The sequence below is a fragment of the Osmerus mordax genome, chromosome 6 (assembly GCF_038355195.1).
Source record: "Osmerus mordax isolate fOsmMor3 chromosome 6, fOsmMor3.pri, whole genome shotgun sequence".
NCBI classification, from domain to species: Eukaryota; Metazoa; Chordata; class Actinopteri; order Osmeriformes; family Osmeridae; genus Osmerus; species Osmerus mordax.
Genome location: NC_090055.1, coordinates 11,389,691 through 11,408,658, shown reverse-complemented (window position 1 = coordinate 11,408,658; position 18,968 = coordinate 11,389,691). Strand labels below are relative to the sequence as shown.

At 44.2% G+C, this 18,968-nt stretch overlaps 2 protein-coding genes across 5 annotated transcripts; one reads left to right on the top strand and one right to left on the bottom strand.

Annotated features, from left to right (window-relative positions):
• The first annotated feature begins 189 nt into the window (after positions 1-189).
• Positions 190-7,232, top strand: derl1 (derlin 1). The gene is made up of 8 exons (XM_067237761.1): positions 190-542; positions 1,573-1,684; positions 1,869-1,933; positions 2,631-2,657; positions 2,880-2,975; positions 3,113-3,165; positions 3,428-3,538; positions 5,918-7,232. Exons 1-8 carry the CDS (start codon positions 390-392, stop codon positions 6,090-6,092), a joined length of 792 nt encoding a protein of 263 aa, XP_067093862.1. The 5' UTR covers positions 190-389; the 3' UTR covers positions 6,093-7,232.
• On the bottom strand, positions 7,232-17,181 carry LOC136944130 (zinc fingers and homeoboxes protein 2-like). 4 transcript variants are annotated; one of them, XM_067237760.1, is made up of 5 exons: positions 17,048-17,181; positions 14,729-14,863; positions 10,792-11,727; positions 9,096-10,704; positions 7,232-8,217 (listed from the first exon to the last, which is right to left on the bottom strand). In XM_067237760.1, the coding sequence occupies exons 3-4, from the start codon at positions 11,566-11,568 to the stop codon at positions 9,106-9,108; spliced, it is 2,376 nt and encodes a 791-aa protein (XP_067093861.1). In that variant the 5' UTR covers positions 11,569-11,727; positions 14,729-14,863; positions 17,048-17,181; the 3' UTR covers positions 7,232-8,217; positions 9,096-9,105. The 4 variants fall into 4 exon arrangements, with proteins under 4 accessions (XP_067093861.1, XP_067093856.1, XP_067093858.1 ...); XM_067237755.1 differs by having other exon boundaries at positions 9,096-11,727; XM_067237757.1 differs by having other exon boundaries at positions 9,096-11,594; positions 17,048-17,175.
• Positions 17,182-18,968: the final 1,787 nt, after the last annotated feature.

The following is an 18,968-nucleotide window of genomic DNA, read 5'->3' as shown; positions in this document are numbered from 1 at the left end:
GAATTTAAATTGTTATCAGTGCTTGTGCTGATATAACCACTTGGAACCAATAGGAACTTTTATTAATGCAAAACGTTACATTTATAAATAATAATAGTAGTATTAATTTGTAGTCCTCACTCACCTGTAAGCAAATCATACGCCCCCTTTCGGCCGCTTGCTGGCCCTTCTGTATCTTTGTGGGTGATGTGCAAATTTGACAGGAAGTAAGCAAAGCAAGAGCTAACAGTGAGCAGCCACGTCATGTAAACTTAACTAAGGAAGAAAACGCTTAAGCAGAGTGTAGATATCGAAACCAACTATTCATAAACGGAGCTAATCGGAGTATTTTCTTTTTTTGGAGGACATTCATTCGGCAGTGTTTATTTTGGCCGATATCATATGGAAAGATGTCTGACATCGGGGACTGGTTCAAAAGCATACCGTTCATCACCCGGTATTGGTTTGCTGGGTCAATTGCTGTTCCCTTGATAGGGAAATTGGGATTGATCAGTCCTAAGTACCTTGTTTTATGGCCTGAGTATTTCTTTCACAAATTTCAGGTGAGTGTTGAAGTGGGGTTAATGTTGTATTTAGCTATCTTTGCGTAGTTAATTAGCTAGCTATTTGCTAGTTAGCAACGCTTGCAGGCCTTGTTGGTTGTGACTTTGAGAGATGTGAATTGTGTCCAATCACAAAGCGAGTATCAAGAACTTGAGGTTGCACATCCGGAATGTATGACTCTTCAAAACTCCCTCCATCGCTGATGGTATCATGATTGTCTCTTCATAAGCAAATTTGAAGCACATTTTTATGTGAATCGCAACGTTATGGTCAAATAAATTCATTGATTTGACTAAGGGTTTTCAACTCAAATTCATAATTCCACCAGATGGTGCCATTTAATCCCGTAACACATACAGCACATTCGAGTATCAATAACAAAATCTATGGTATATAGATGACAGACAAAAGCCAGGCAGTGACTCAATGGTCCATCCACCACCCAGTGAGATTATGCTGACGCTGCCCTATAAATATACTTGTGTGTGTGTGTGTACTGTGTTGTAGTAGGCTCATGTGAACCACTCGTATGCTACAGATTAGATACATGCTAGTTTACTAAACAAACAGGCCAATGTTCAAGACCCCCCCCCCCTCCCCCCCCCCCAAAAAGGCAACTAAGATTAAAATGTGACATAAACATTGTTTCAATAATCTATTATGTCATACATTTAGTTTCTGTGACAGATATGAGCAGCAGACACACTGTAGCTGTCAGGGCAGCTTAGTGTCTGGCTAGACATCCCATTCTAGGATCTGTTCATTCATGCCTGGGCCTAGGTGACATTAGGGAGAGTCTGTGTGCAGTCATTTATAAAACATGGGGAGCTGCAGTAGTCTATACAGACTACATGCCTTTGGCAATATATGATTTGAACTATGAGTTTAGCATGTTTAGATCTCAAGGCCCCCTGTTGTGCTCTTAATAGGAATGAAGACCAAACTATATTCTTGTTCCATGGGCTGAATTGTATTTTATCTACAATAAATGTTGTTTGGTAAAATCATTTTTCTCCCACTTCTGGACAGATATGGAGACCGTTGTCCTCGACACTCTACTTCCCTGTGGGTCCAGGGACTGGCTTTCTCTACCTGGTCAATCTGTACTTCCTCTACCAGTACTCCACTAGACTAGAGACAGGTAAGGTGACAGTAGCTGGCTGGCTGATAAACTTTCTAGTTGGCTGACTATCCGAAAGCCATACTTCCATCAGTTATGTTTACTGTGGTGTCTGGATCTTAAATAATCAATGTTGTGCTGCCACTCTGGTAACTGTCTGGTCTGCCATGTAATGTTACCACTGAGTCATGGTTGCTCTGTCTAGGTGCGTTCGATGGGCGACCAGCTGACTATGTGTTCATGCTGCTCTTCAACTGGATCTGCATCGTTGTATCCTTTCACATATTTACACTGGCCTCCCACTAGCCTGTGAGATGTATTGCTTTCCAGTGGTACTTTCATGAGCTGTTGTTAGATGCCTAGTAAACAGCGGTGACAACAATGACCCCTGGAAGGGACATAATAAAGAGAAAATGTGAATTTCTTGCTTAAAATGGTTTGACTCCTAAATATGTACTTGGTTCTTAGATAAAATAATAAATAGTCACATGATAGATCTTTCTCTGTCCTAAGTATTCACCTAGTGATTACAATATGAACCTGGCAGTGATTACAATTAAAAGTAAACATTGTACATGTTCTGCTCAACCCATGCTGCCCAGGCTTATACTGCTGCTGTGGTATTATGTTCCGCAGCCTGGCCAGTGTGCCAGGTTAGACTGGCACTGTGCCCGTGGTACAGTGGCATACAATCTCCCTGCACAGTCAAGCACTTAATCTAGGTCATGTGAGGCTCAGCTCACATTAGAGACTGGGTTAAGTCCCACACCCACTGCCTCAAGTCTTAGCCTAGCTTTAGTCAAAATGAGGTGTGTGCATTTCAAATGAAATCTGTGTGAGTTGTGTGCGGTGTTGTGCTGCCTATTGTTAAATCTCTACAGCAGTGAAATCATCAAGCTGTGTAACACAGATCTAAAAATGTAACTTACTTGAAATTATGCTGTTGTCCTTGACCCACGTGGTGTAGATAACTGGCTTAATGATGGACATGCAGGTAAGCGTCTCCTTCTCCTATCAAAACACTACTGATGAGAATGAAAAGGCTGACTGCAGAACTTTGTGTTCTTCAGCTAGCTATGATATTCCATTCTGTTGCTTTTACTGTTATTAGCTACATCACATCATAGTGCTGTGTGAACTAGCAAAACAGTATAAGTCTTAGATTAGATCTTAGATTCTAAGATGGCTGATGTGTTTTGTGTGTGTGTTCCTCCAGCTCCTGATGATCCCGCTGATCATGTCTGTGTTGTACGTGTGGGCCCAACTCAACAGAGACATGGTCGTGTCCTTCTGGTTTGGTACACGCTTCAAGGTACAACAGGCTTTTATAAAATATTTTTACTGGCAATTTCCTACTGTAAATATAATATATATATATATATATATAATTTATGTATATTTCTTCATGAAAATATATGGATTTCAAATGTTTTCCTCACACATCTCTAGGCATGTTATCTACCTTGGGTTATACTGGGCTTTAACTACATAATCGGTGGCTCGTAAGTTTTTCGATTCTCTCATTGGTTTCGGTCTAAATGTTTGTTATTACAATAGTTTTGTGTGATAAGTTGCTGGTCCAAAGACGAGAATGGTATCTCTCATTCTGTACATTTATTTTACCGGACATTCATGTCATGACCTTGTGCATTCTCGACTCACATGTTTTGCCCTATGAACTGCAGCCTCATTGTGGAAGACAAGCTGCCACCTTGAGGGGATCCAAATGAGTAACCATTGCGTTCTGTTGTGTCATGCTTTCAGGGTTGTCAATGAGTTGATCGGGAACTTGGTGGGCCATCTCTATTTCTTCCTCATGTTCAAATACCCCATGGATCTGGGAGGCCGGTCTTTACTGTCCACACCAGAATTCCTGTAAGTTCCTTAGTATCAACGAACCTCAGTCCCCTTGCTCATACCCTCCAGTTTATCTCCCAATTTCCTTGTCTTTTAATATATGTGTGTGTGTTGTGTTCCTAGTCGCCCTACATAGAATCACCTCTCATCTGTAGTTTTGGACTCTTATAACAGCCTGTAGTCCTACTACTTTACATTGCTGTAGCTTCACCTTTAGTCCTTTATCTCCTATACTTGTGGCCTATAGCTTGAACTCATACACATTTCCCAGTAGTCCCTAGTTAGTTTACAGTCCTGTTGATTTAACCACAGATCCTAGTATCAAATATCTAGCTCATAGACAATAACCACCTACTGTATGTACATTTACCGTACTTAACGGAAAATAAGCTGCATCGTGTACACGCCGCACCCCCCCAGAATGAGCACTTTACGTTTGTAAATTTGAGTATAACGCCTGGGACACACTGGCTGCGAAGCGCTTGGACGCGCAGCGCCACGATCGGCTACGATCGGCTATGACTGAGCAAAAGCTGTTCACACCAGATGCGCATTTCTCGCCGATCACCAAGCCTTTCAGCTACTCTGAGCTTTCCTTTACGCTGACATGGTACATAAACATGGCATTGGCTATATCCCAGCATTGATCCTTATATACGTTGTTCTTGTAAAATTGTTGCTGACATACAACAACTCCCTGTGCTTTTCAACTTCGAGAATTCATTTGATGCTGATTTCAGAAATCGACTTGGGGGTTCTCTCTCGGTAGGCTATGTCTGCATGTGTGTTGTGTGCAACGCGTGCAACTCGTTTCTCTCAAACAAACAAAACAAATACGGGCATGCTAGCTCAACGGCTCAATCCGTTTACCACATGTAAAGAACGTTCGTTACCAACATTGTGTCTACAACTTTCAACTTTACAAATGTTCACCGTAGTCTACAATTAATGGAGTAAAATCTTAATAACATGTTTTTTAATTCAAAAATATCAACTAATATGGTGTATTTCATCATCCTGCAGCCGATTTTGCAAACGTCTCGATCGCGGCGCTTCGCAGCCAGTGTGGTCGGTCCCATTTGATAACATAGACGCCGAAAGAAAAAAGAGGCGCTTCCAGGCGCATTGCAGCAGATCGCAGGCAGTGTGTCCCAGGCATAAGCCGCACCGGAATACAAGCCACACTTTATATGTAAACAACGTTGCCGTTGCGCGGACCATTGCTCTTGAATGATTACTTGTACATTCATGCTGTAAATGTGGACAGCTTGGATAGAGATCTAACTAGACAACATTCCCAATCAGGGTGAACACTCAAATTATCTAAACTATAGACTATAGCATTACACATATCAAAACAGGACTAACACAACAATAGAACTCCAAACAATGCTTATTTAACTAAGCTAATGCCCTTCATTTAGTAGCTTTTCAGCTTGCCGCAGGGAATTCTGGGTACCAAGAGCAATGCACGAGTATAGGCGATCTTACAGCATTGTGTAACTGTTACACACTTCGGTTGTGGATACTTTGTCCAGAAATAAAGCTAAGTCACTCATTTCGTGGCAGGATCTATTGTTATGTCTACAAAATTATTTTAGATATATTATAAGTTTAGCTAGCTTGCAAATCCCGAGGATAGTCGACTGTAGCGTACCTTTCTATGGGACAACGGACAAGGGTGTTTGGTCCCTCGGGAGTTGCCGTAGGCTTGGTGCTGAAAGCATTACGTGAAATCAATGAGGCCTGTTCGAATGGCGATGTCAAGAAGAGCAGTGGTAAAATACAAGTTATGAAAAGAGACTGCGTCCGTGTCTTATTGTCCACAAGATCATATAAAATTATATCTAAAACGAACTAACAAAGAGCTCGGTTAGACTACCAAAGTTCAATTAGTAATGTTGTTAGGCCTCAACAGGCCTCAGCGTTATTTTGCTAGCTAGCCTAGCCTATAACATTTCACTGGGTCTTACAGCTGTTTGATTAACTGAAATTATTATGAAATGTTATGTTCAACTAGCCATTTGCCTGCTTTAGCAAGTCGCTGTATTTCCAAGCCCTGATAGTGTAACTGAGACAACACAGTAAATAACTCCTCTTTCAAGTAATAAGCCCCCGTTCAAGTGTTGAGCATAAAATTAGCTGCACGGTCTGTAGAGATCTTGAGACGAAGACACTTTTTTGTTCTAAAACCGGACTAAGCCGCTTCGAAATATAAGCTGCACAAGCACAATAAAACTGTAAAATTGGAGTACAAGCCGCGGCTTATTTTCCGTAAAATACGGTAGTCATTTAGCAGACGCTCTTATCCAGAGCGTCTGTAGAACTATCTTTTGTATCCAGCTCTCTGCTTCCATCCTTTTCTAGAAGTCTCTAAATGTTCCTCTCTGTGTACAGGTACCGCTTCCTCCCCAACAGGAGAGGGGGGGTGTCAGGATTTGGAGCCCCTCCAAGCAGGAGACCTGCTGCCCAGGAGCAGCAGGGGGGTGGGAACGAGGGTGGTGGTGGTGGCGGCGGCGGCGGAAGAGGCCGTCACAACTGGGGCCATGGCTTCCGCCTTGGAGATGACTGAACGGGCAGAGGCGGGTCTCTGGGGCTGTCACCCAACTCTGCAGGTAGCAGGACAAAGAGACTGTTGACGCCCAAGTTCTCCTTCCAGAAGACCACTGCTGCGGACCTCCAGATGATGCATAAACAGAAACATGGATTTTATACTCTAGTCTCTTCTCCCCCCCTCCTTTTTTTCTCCCCCATCCTTTGGACTGGTTCAGAAATGATGTTGCAGCTGCAGACAAACCAGCATGTTGTTATTTTGTTCCTGCGCTCTCACAAGATGCCATATCAGATTACACTGTAATTAACCAGTTGCTCTGTGTGTGTGTGCGTGTGTGTATGTGCAGCCACATTCAGCCTTTATAGAAGATTGCATTGTTTGTTGTGGCATGAGGAGAGCCTATACGCCCATCCCTCCTCCACTGCTGCGTTCACACTCACACGTTCGTCTCTGTATAAAAAGGCTCATATAAACCCCATTCATAACCGGTTTCCATTTGTTGACCGTGCTGTTACGGTGTTTGTGTTGCCATGTCATGCCTGATTCTTATATTGTTTGAGTTACAAACACGATAAAATGATTCTTACACACATAGCATTCTAAAACTCCTATAAATAGAGCGCAGTGTGAGATGAACAGAAATTCATCTGAGAAGGTTTTATTTGCCATCATGCTGGGGTAGAGCATGCCACACAAGTGGTCAGGTTGTCCTAGTGCAGCTGTAAACATGGTAGATTGCTGGCTACAAAGTTTGTCAAATAAAACGGCAACACTGGCTAGGATTCCCTCCTTTACTTTGCACCACAGAAAAGCAACTTAAATGAAACCGTGAGATTTCACTGATGCCATGCAAATGTGTGTGATAAGATATTGAACTGTGAAAGAATATGAATCAACAAGATGCTTGGTGATTGATTTATTGGTGTCCACCAATATTTTAGATTAGGACGTCATCAGCATCTGTTGTATTGCTACATGCCCCGAGGTTAAGAATGGTACCAACAGATGGACAGTGACCATCGACACTTGAGTTGTCTCAGTTGCATAGCTTATGATTGCTGTCTGCTTGTTTCCTATGGGATGGGTCTGTGCCTTCTGTTGACTTTTGTACAATAGTATTTTGTACTTCAATAAACAGAAGGATGCATCTCTGGTCAATACTGTCAATCTGAAATATTGAGGATGAGGTCCTGAAGTGATTCACTCAAACGGCATTTTGTATGGCAGTATCCTTTGGTGAAATGTATAGAGGTACTACAAGGGACACCGTTTTCAGTTGGTTGTGTTTTATTAAGTTACAGCAGACTGATAAAAAAAGAGAGCAAGCAAGACTTCATGGTAGTCCTACAGTATCCCAGATACATGAATGAACATGACACTAAAGCAGTAGAAGCGGGAGAAACGGTCTCTTATCTGCTTTTGAAATGGAACACCTAAGAGATCTAGATAGCCATCGAGAGCTAGCGTGTACTGTGCAGCAGCTGTATTGAAAAATTAGACCTACGGGAAAAGAAAATAATGTACAGTGCATTTTGTCTTAATGATTGACATTATCTATTCCTTGTCCATCTTAGCGTATCAGTACAGAATGACATGGGGGTGTATGACGATGATTCTGGTTTAACAGAAATACAATACACTATATATTCTATTAAGTACTCAGGATGGTTATTAAGAAATCCATTACTAGTCTGTGTAATATTTGTTTTAAGTGCCATCAATGACTAGCTGGTGGCCACATTCAAATTTTCAAAATATTACATTTCCCAACTGATTTAATGGATTTAACTTGATCTTAAAGTAGCGAAACATTCCTCATTTAAGGGGTTATAGGGGGCTCCTAATATAAATGTAACAAAACCATTTCCCTCTAAAAACATTGTACAAAGCTTTTTGCAATACAGAAAAATATTTACATGGGCCCTTTTTTTTAAAGTGTAATAACAATAATGCATCAAGTCCAGCTTTGGCACTCAACGGTCCCACCCCCACAGTCAGTGCTTCATGTGAACTTTCTTCAGTGAACTTCCTGTCCACATCCTGGTGTCAGAGGCAAGGTGTGATATCATTGATTCCCGATTCAACTTCCCATAGATAATCTTCAGCGTAACTCCAGCATTCTTCAGTACATCTGTCTAAAAGACTAAATCACAAGACAAATAGCATTAACGGTAGACACAATGTTGTCACCTAACATCTAGCATACCATATTTTATCTAACCACCACAAGCCTGTTATAAAGTAGCTTTCCCCACTACTCACTGGCCAATCGGTTTGATAGAACCTAGTGCAGTGACCCTATTCAGTAATCAAATAAATGGCCCATTTACACTACAGTATGTCCAGATCTAGTATGAACTGGCTGGCAACCCTCTTCCTGCCAGGATGTTTTGCTAACCGACCAATCAGGCAAAATTATAGGTTCCCTGCTTCCCGGGTGATTACAGCAGCTGCTAGATTTAAAGAGATAGCTCACCCATTCCAGAACTTGATAGATCAGATTCTTATTACTTATTTCAATAGGGACCATCATTAATTTCACTGATTACATAATGACTATTTAAATAAAAAGATTAGACTTGCAAGGATGAATACACATATGATCATGCTTTAGAGCAGGGGATCCCAATCCTGGTCCTCAGGCCTCCCTGCCCTGCATGTTTTAGATGTTTCCCTGCTCCAACACACCTGATTCAAATGAATGGTCGTTATCAGGCTTGGATAACGACCATTCATTTGAATCAGGCCTGAGGACCAGGATTGGGAACCCCTGCTTTAGAGGAATGACCATCATACAAGGAACTTATGGTATGAGCATTTATTAAAACTTGATCAAATTTGCATTAATTGTGTGCTGTAAAACTATTCAACAGCAACAGCATGAACACTCAATCCAATTTAAACAGGGGCCAGTGGCTCTGTGGCCCACCCCTAATGGCGTGGATAATAACATTCCCTTTGTAAACTTCAATAAAAAAATAAAAAAAAAAGAATTGTTGGCATGTTGGGAGATTACCTTACCATGCTTATTTCAGCCAGTCACCCTTCCAGGGTGGTCCACAGCCAGTACCTCCGCTTCTGGGCCTAGCCGTTGCATGTCCAGGCCTTTCCCCTCCTCACCCACAGCCATGGTCACTTTCACCCACCTCCCCCGGTCAACGGCGGCCTGCCCAGGCTGGTCTCGGGCACGACTCAGGTCAGACATGCTCTGTCCCAGCTTGTTGGTGAACCACTGGACTATATCCTGGTTGGAAACTGGCTGGAGTTTTGAACACTCAGGGATCTTGTCAGCCTCTTCCTCCAACTTCAAGACTTTGGCTGGGGAAGGTTGGAGAACGCTCTGGGTCTTCTCTCTGACTGCTAAGGAGCTCTGGCTGTTTTGAGCTTTGCTGTTCAGGTTCTGGAACTGTTCCATCCACTCCAAGGTTCCGTTTTTCAGCGCTGAACGGTTGTCCTTGAACCATCGGACTATATCAATGCGAGCCAGGCCTGTTTGGACCTCCAGATGGTTGTACTCCTCGGGTGAAGGCCACTGTGTCTGTGTAAAGACCTCTTTGAGGAGGCCTAGTGATTTGCTGTCTATGGGTTCAGGGCTAGTGGAGGCTAAGAGGAGAGGGAGGGGGAGAGGCAGAGAGGAGGATTGGATCTTACCATCCTGCTGCTCATGAACACCATTCTGCACACCTCGATGATCCTCTGGGATTTTGGGACCCATCGAGTTCAGCAGGGCTTGCTCCAAGTTATCCCTCAATGCCCTTCGCTCCGAAAACCAGCAGTCGATCTCAGTTTTGGAGAGCCTACTGTTCTCCACCAGCTGGTCCACCTCAGCCTCCGTGGGCGAGCTGCTCCTCTGAAAGCTCTCCTCCAACGTCTTGAGCTGCTCAGACGACTTGCCTTTGACCCTCTCCAGGAGAGGAAAGTGCGTGGGGATCGTTATTTTGGGCAGAGCGTCTTTAGAGGGGAGCTCGCTCTTCACCTGGGGGGCACTTTTGAGGTTGAGCAGACGCTGCTCGCTGAACCACTTCTTGATTTCCCCCCTGGAGAGACCAGTGGTCTCAATGAGACGGTACACCTCCTCCTCCTCTGGGAACTGGCACTGCGTGTAGCTAGCCTTCAGCACGGATAACTGGTCAGGGGTCTTGTTCGAGTCTGCTGTGAAGACAAACTTTGGGGGGACGATCTTGGGGGCGGTCTGAATGGTTTGGATTATAGAGGGACGTTTGATCTCTGTCCCGACAACGACAGGGGACGCCAGTGGACGTTTGACAGACTGTGCGACCTGATTGGCCAGAGTTAAGGCTATGGGAGCACAGGTGACAGTTGAACCGTTAGCCACTTGTGTCAGAACTAAGCTGGTCTGCCCAAGAACTTGGCAAGGGATGGTCTGAAGGAGGGAGTGGGGCGATTTGGTGGACTGAGGGGTCAGCTGGGCGGGCAGTACAGTGAACGTATGAGGAACTGACTGGATGGTACCATTGAACATCTTCTTCCTGGCCTCTTCCACCTCTTCAGGGGACCAGCTGATGCCCTGCTTCAGCCTCTGGGTGGTGAACCACACCTTGATCTGCTCCTCTGGGTGTTTGGAGGCGGCAGTCAGCCAGGAAAGCTCTGCCTGGGTCGGGTAGGGGAACTTGTTAAAGGAGGTGATGAGAGTCAGGTTACCATCCAAGGAAGGGTTGTATTTGGATGTGTTTAAAGGAACAGCGATTTTTGGTACCAAGTTGTAGTTGGGGGGTCGCTGTAGAGACGGCATGATGTGAGAGAGACCGTCTTTGAGAGTGGCTTCGGGGATGATTACGGTTCCGTTCACGTTCAGAGCCGTGATCTGCTTTTTACTCAGCTCCGGGGTCAGTTTTCCCAGCTGGCCTTCTGGCAATATCCGTTTGTTGTCCGTTTTTGACTTGCCAATCTTCACGGTGGTGGACTTGCTCAGAGGAAAGGTGGCAATGTCTGCTCCGGACACGGTGCCACTGGCGTTGTAAATGACTGCGTTGCTGGAACCTTCTATTGTCTGCTCTAATATGGTCTGGTTGTTCAGTTTGACCCTCTTGAACTTGAAATTGCTTTCACCAGGATGAAACCTCTCATTGTGCTCTGTCAGGGTGTCAAACTTCTTGGTGTTGAAGTTGCAGACTGCGCATAGGTAGAGAGGGTTGAGGATGACGTTTGGGTGATTGGCATCCACGTGCTCTTTGAACTCGTTGATGTTCTGGGTCGAGAAGGGGCAGTACTTGCACTCATACCCTCCTCCTTGATGCTTTCTTTGTGGGGGCCTTGGGTCTGTCTCTGGCCTCTCCAGCGCTGGAGAAAGCTGTGGTGGGCCACTGGGCTCCACGACTGGGGGCTGCATCTCACTGGGAATGTCCATCTGAGGCGGCCCCTCCTCAGCAGGACTGCCCCTAGATGCCTCCATCTCTTCCTGCTCTGGATCCCCCTGGTCCAGAGCATTGGGCCGGATCATACAGGGGGTGGTGGACTTCCTCCGGCTGGACATGACTTGGCTCTGCCGCTCTGGCTGGGCTGTGGAGGGGGGGACAGCAGGGGGAGAAGGTGTGTGTCAGCAGTGTGGAGGCGCTGCTGGGACTGACTCAGCTGACGGTCAGTGTCAGCTACACTGGGTGACTTCATGAGACTTCATCACACACCACCCAACCTAGAAGGGTTTGATGATAGAGATAAGGGTATATTAATATTTGGTCTTATTATTAGTAGTAGTAAACAATAACCTAAAACAAATGTAATATTAATTTGATAACCATTGAGACAAATTCCCAAAGCATCCATGTTTGGTTGTGAGAATTAATGAGTATTTGGATAGGACTAACATTAACAATTTTATGGGTATATCTGTAAAGAGAACCTGTATGCAAAATAATGCACAACTTGATTTCCCTGGGTGATATTTTAATGAAGGAACAGCAGAACTAATACAGCAGACAAAAAAAAAAAAAAAAAAATGATATTCTGTCTGCCTCACGCACCGACTCACATTTCAATAAAGCAAAATGAAACGACGACCAAAATGGAAGCACCACTGCAGAGAGCTCTTGTTGCATCTGACAATTCAAGTCTCAATCAACGTAGAAACTGCGTGAGTACTTTCATTCATCATCCCTAGAAGTCACCCATTTTTCAGTTCTCTAGTACTGGCATCCTATCAGACAGGTGTATGGAGAGGATTCGATTTAATTTGTGCCCCATGCTACATCACTGACCATATTAGCGCTAAAATTCATAATCACCTCAAATTTATAAAACAGCTAGTACCATCAAAAAACCAAGTCGAACCTCAATTCCATGTTGTAGCCATGGCAACCAAAAACCTAAAAAACCTGCTCCGGTGCCATGGCGATCTTCCATGGCAATCATTCTATATTGGAGCAGACAGACAAGGAGGGCAGCGAGAAGCCAAAGAGACTTAGTGTCTGACGAATCTGCAAGCCCAGGGACTTGCCAGGAAACAATAGCCTTTCACCTCACAAACTTCCGTAGACCTGAGAAGGCGACGATAGGCATTAAAACGAGGTGACTGAGGCTCCACCGTTACCATTGACTATGGTGAACGTTTTGCCATCTTGCTTATACCCATCAAATCCCTGTCATCTCTAAACGACAGAAGTGCGGGCTGGTTTGTTTCAGGGCTCGCTTCAGGTAGGGCCGTTGTCTGATGAGAACAGTTTCTGTGCTTTGTCACTCACTGCTAACAGACTCTGCGGCTAGCTTATGTCAGACAGGGAAATGGGAGCAACTGAGGTACTGGTGCTGCAGCCTGTCTGACTGGACCAAGCTTGCAATCGGGAGGCCAATTTCAGTGCAGCATACTGGTCTTTGTGGCAAGTGTCGCTAGCTAACTAGTTAGCATGTGTCAGACAGGAACAGAGGAAGAAACCTTGGCCAGCCTGCTGCTGTGGCCATGCTAGTGTGACCGGGGGCTGGGACACGGAAGGAGGGAGGGAGGGGGAGCGCCATACTGGTGCCTCATTAAACTTGCAGGAGATTCACGCCGTCTCATATCACCGCTTTAGCTCGTCCTCCCAGAGCCAGACTGAGGAGAAAACAGCGCAGCCCTGGCCCCTTCTGCCAGGACCTGTGCAGATCTTCTATTACAACTGGAGAGATAGAACAGCAAGATATAGGCTAGGTAGTGCAGATCATTCGACCTCAGACAGTTCGTTTGAAGAACATAGAAAAGGACTATATAAATTGACAACGGCCCTTCTGCACAACCGACTATGCTACCTTATTCACACATTCCAGTAACCATGAACCTTGAGAGTTCGACAGCCATCGGGAATGGAGATGGCTTGAAAAGAAGCTGCACACCAACAGCATCATTCTTATTCTTATCATTGTTGATACGGTGAATAATAGATTACACGGTTTACAAGGCCAACACAAACTGAACAAGGCCTGGCCTAGGACAAAGACAGACAAATCTTACACTCACACACTCATAAAAATACACTGGCCAACCCGATAGGACAAGACACAAAGAGCGATCACCCCTACATGCTTGGTGTACTCTGCGAGACAGCGAAAGAACTTGATCTGACAGCAGGTAAACAGTAACAAACCAGTCATGCTCTCGACTCTCTCTCACACAGACACACACCAGCTGCTGGTAGACTGTTCCAGGAGACATCTAACATCTCTACAACATTCAAAAGACGAGGCTAAATCCACAAAATGCTGTAGAGGCTAACGGTAATGCAGACACTGATGTTACTAGGAATAACACTGCTGAGAGTTTGCGTACAAGGCTGCCTCGTGTGTGTTCGTGTGCAGCGTTCAGACGCAGTGTACCAGAGGACAGCGGGGGGTATGGGGAGAGGGAGGTGGTAGTGGGAAGGGGGGGGGTTGAGAACCGCTGTGTGGGCGGAGACACATCTCCACAAGTACAGCCTGTCCCAGCAGGGGTGGGGGTGGAGGAGGGGAGGCTGTATTTGGGATCGTCGCAGAATTAATTTAAATCTCATCAAATGGCTTCCAAAAAAACAACCCAACCCCCGTAGAAGCAATGCATTTAAACGGCCAATCGCTGGCTCTCCCTGTCCTTGCCTCAGCGCTCCATTCCACTAAGCCTGGGAGAGGAAAGTTGTCAGTTTTGAACAAATTCAGAGAGAGACACTATGGAGGTGCTCTTCTTTTGAGCTGAAATGGTACTGCTGTTACTAGTTGAAATTTAAGTTGCATATTTTTTTATACGAGTCTGAGACAAGAGCTCGCTAGACTACTTTTGGGTTGGTGTGAAAACAGCTTGTGCTCTTTTCCTCTTCATAATAAATAGTCTAAATAATCTGCATTACTATTTTTGGCCAAACCAAACATGCAAGATGAACTTTTATTCAATCAACAATGGGCAAGGCTACAATACAGTCATAAAGAACTGTATTACGTGATTCTGATATGGGTGTTCTAAATCTGACAGAGTACCGGAATACTAGCCATCCAGACCCTAAGGCCACACCAAACTACGCAGCAGTAACCAGGCAAAACATTTCTAGCACTGACTGACACTATAAATAAACCAACCTACATGCTGCAATCCAGAAAGATTCCAAATCATTGTTGGCAATAATGACCATAATCAGTGGCTGTTCATATTAAGTGCATGCATGTCATCATACACACATTCTCCCATTTTTTACTTTTACCTATTAGACTGCCTTCTCTGCAGTGGGCGGAGCTTAGAGGGCTCGCTAGGCAGGTGGGATTGGTCCAGAGCTGGGGAGAGTTTCTCTGCAGTAGTGATCTGTGAGAACTTCTGCCTCCTCTCTCTCTTCCAAGACCTGAGGATCAAGACAGAGGATGGGCTCATTCACTTAAACTCTAAGGCTTTAGGCCTAGTAGTGAACTAGGGGGGGTGGGTGGGAGAGTGGTAGCGTGACCTTGTTCCAGCCTCTGCTCACACCTATACAATGCTAAGTATCCACATTAAAAAAGTTAGAATGGTGTGGGTATGGCATACAGAAATGATCTGCCCTATTCTCCCCCTCCACACACACACGCACTCAGAATCCTCCTCTGAAAAAAACCCCCATACATAACTGTGTGTGTGGCTTTCAACAGGCTATTTACCATCACCATCAGTGGCAGTAGATAACGTTACTGCTCAATACCAAAGCCCTGCTAATACTCTGCAGTGGTTATCAGGACAAAAGCGCTTCTTTTCAATAAACAACACTTCATCTCAACGTCAAGAGGGGCTAGTCAGCATAATATCCCAATGACTAATTAGGGTGTTGGATTATGTTTGGAGTATGAGAGCATTTTGACCTTGTCTGAACCCTTTCTCACGGCACGCCCCCTCCTCAAAACATACATAATCCCTGCTATTCTATGATGACCTACACTACCAATCCTTTCCCGTTTGTCTTCTGAGGACACAGGAATCAATACTGCACATTGGACACCTACCCAGCATGCTTTGTCTAGTTGCGCAGGGATAGTGACGGAGACAGGTAGGAAGTTAAGACTATAGAGATGGTGCCCATTACTTCATTCCCACGAAACAGCAGTTTGTCCATGGCTGTGACTTCATCAGTCAGGCAAGGGGCCTGAGTCACTTCCAGATTGTGTAGGAGCTGAGCTGCAACAACAGCCCTCAGAGGTGAACACCCCCTGAGTCACACACAGGCAGCCATCTTTAATCAGGGCAACTGGCTGGAACAGGACGAAGGATGTATGGGGAAGGAAGAAGGGTTATCTTTAACCCCGTAAAGGGCTTTTGTTTTAGGGGAAATTATCAAGCCATTGGTGTAGCATCTTACATTCAACTCATCTGACGCCAGGCTGTCTCAACTCTCAACTCCCTTTAATGCCAGTCAGTCAGCCCTAAAGTCCTCTCCACAAGCATTATTTGACTCCATAAGCAGCAAACTTTGATAGCCCCAAATTAATCACACCACAAACAGAAAATATGTATTATTTGGCCAAAACGTTTTCATTTAGGAATCAATCCACATTTGAGTTGATTGATTTTGCCCAACTCTGGCTTTGATATACAGCATTCAATTGCATTATGGGATGTCTACTTAGGCCTTGAGTTTTGCACAGAATGACCCATCAGAAGCCAAAAGACAATAGTTAAGCTGCATCACTGAATTTGAAGTTTATAAAATCACCATAATAACTATTTTATCGTTTCCTCTGATAAATAACGGGATTTTTTTTTAAAGCAATGAGGACATGCAAACAACATCAGACATACTTGCAGCAGACACGTGTTGGCTGTAATCAAAACAACTTGCTACTGAATGATCAGTGCGTTATATCTGAGAGGCTGGATCGACTTGTTTTGATAAATTCAATCGGGAGCTATGCTGCAACGAGGCGTCACTGTGCTACAGTTTCGCCACTGTGAGTGTTGCAGCCTATGGCCGCGGTGGAAGGCGTCACCTTCTACATCATACCACAAAACCGAAATCAAAGTAACATGCTGGCCTCTAAAGTAACCTTCTGTGTTTTGCACTAGTATGACTAAACTATAGAACGTTCTATGGGTAGTCTGGCAATATCATTGTCCCAATCCCTTTACTAGGTTGAAACGCAAAGGGACAAAATCTGCTCCAAATTCTTCTCTCGCCATCGACGTAACGCCATGTCGGCATTGGAGGCCATATTTTGCTGGTTATGTCGACATAGGGGAAAAGTAGACATGTTCCCTCCATCTCGTTTGACGGTGCACGATAATTATACCCCAAACTTTTCAAGCATGAGGATGTCCATAAACGCATTGGCTTGCCTTATTTATAAGCAGACATATTGTAACTATTCGCGGGTAGTCAGGTGTACACCGGGGCAACAAAAGTTCAGTGGCTAGACAAGTTGAAATATTTATACAGTGGCGTGTGCAGTCTATGAACAACAGCAGCCGCGGTGGTGGTGGAAGGTAAAGCATAAAGCTTTAACTTTTAGACTTTTTTTCTCAATGTAGGCTACATAATGATAGAAATACTTGAACCGAATCTTACCTGTCCACCGCGAACGATGTGATGTGATGCCGGGGCAGCTGTCCCAAACCGACTTGTTTCCAATAGAAACACAAAACTGGGAATTATTCTTGGGATACGTCCGAATCCTACAGACAACGACTGAAAAGAATTGGCGTTCACGAGGGGATCTACGCCAAAAACCACATGACCAACTACGTCAGCATACGTATTTGCATACGATACAAGCAGTCCTTCCATAGTGAGGGTCTTACAATGGTTCAGAAAAGTTCGGGAATTGGACGTAAGAAATAGCATGCTATCTTCAAGAACAGACAATCAGTCAGAGCTTGACACGCTCTGCTTCCGATTTCGGAATGAATGAATTGCTGTTGCCGAGTTGCCTCTGTTGACGTCCTCTGCGCCAGATCAACGTTCGATATCTCATGGAATATTAAGTAACTCAACACTTAGCCCTCCTTCTCATTGTCATACACTCCGCCCCTTAGCTCCATCATAGACGCCTACACCTCATGCCTTGCTGCAGTGAGTTCAGGTGAGCGTTACCTTGCAGTTGCACTGACCCCAAACACTCACTCACAAGCAAACTCTCCCCTTCTAATAGAATGTACTTCCCCCCCTCTATTTTATGTGTATACAGCTATACACAGCTCTCTCTCTCTCTCTCTCTCTCTCTCTCTCTCTCTCTCTCTCTCTCTCTCTCTCTCTCTCTCTCATACTCAATACTCAACATCAACCACAATCCTAATTATATTGGGATAATATTTAATAGTAATGTTCTGCTGCAGAGGTAGCTGTATTAATGCATTATTCATAATGAGCAGGGCTGCTCCAGTTTGTGTAGACTCATTTACATACAAATTAACACCTAATGGAATATTAATAATTCATTTACAAGGTCTGTTTTTGTGCCGTCATTGACACTGTTAACCTTGACACATATCTTCTTAGTATGACAAAATGTACCTGAGTCTAGCATAATGCCCAAAATATTTAGGATTTCCCGGTTTGTATTTGAACTATGTCATCCACTAGATGGTGCCAAGGGACTTTATCAATTCATTTCTATACTTGGTATGCAAAGCTTGATCATGAATTTGAACCCATGGCAATACTTAATATAACCAGTTTTGGTTTAATATGTAGCTGTTGTAGGAAGGGACAGCAGATTTGAAATTATAGTCTTTATAAACAAGATTCCAAAAGCTTTCTTTTTTGATGTCATGTTGTCTATTCATTCAACACAAAGATCTATCACACCCACCACATTATGAATGAGCAGCTGGATGGTTGGAGAAGGAGGACTAGACAGTCCTCTCACAATGGACGTATTCAGGGATAAATGTCAGCACGTGGATGAGAATGATCTGCATCTAAAGTTAGGTACATACATATTTGCACACAGACACAAGTTATGTTATTTTGGCCAAAACCTATTCAAGACTCACTTAAATAATGAATATGGGCTTAAACTGCAGTCTCTCAGCTTCAATTTGAGGGTATTCACATCCAAATCGGAGGGAAGGTTTAGGAATTACAGCTCTATAATATGCAGCCACCTTTTTTCAAGTGAAACACGCCATCATTAGGCTGCTTTAAAAAAACAAAATCCATTAGAGAGATAGCAGGAACGCTAGGAGTGGCCAATTCAACAGTTTGGTACATTCGGAGAAAAAAAGAATGCACTGGGAGCTCGGCAACACAAAAAGGGCTGGACGTCCAAGGAAGACAACAGTGGTGGATGATCGCAGGATCCTTTCCATTGTGAAGAAAACCCATCCAGCCAAGTGACAAACACTCTCCAGGAGGTAGGCATATCATTATCCAAGTCTACCATAAAGAGAAGACTTCATGAGAGCAAATACAGAGGGTTCACCACCAGGTGCTAACCACTCAAGTCTCAAGAATAGAAAGGCCAGATTAGACTTTGTCAAAAAAACAT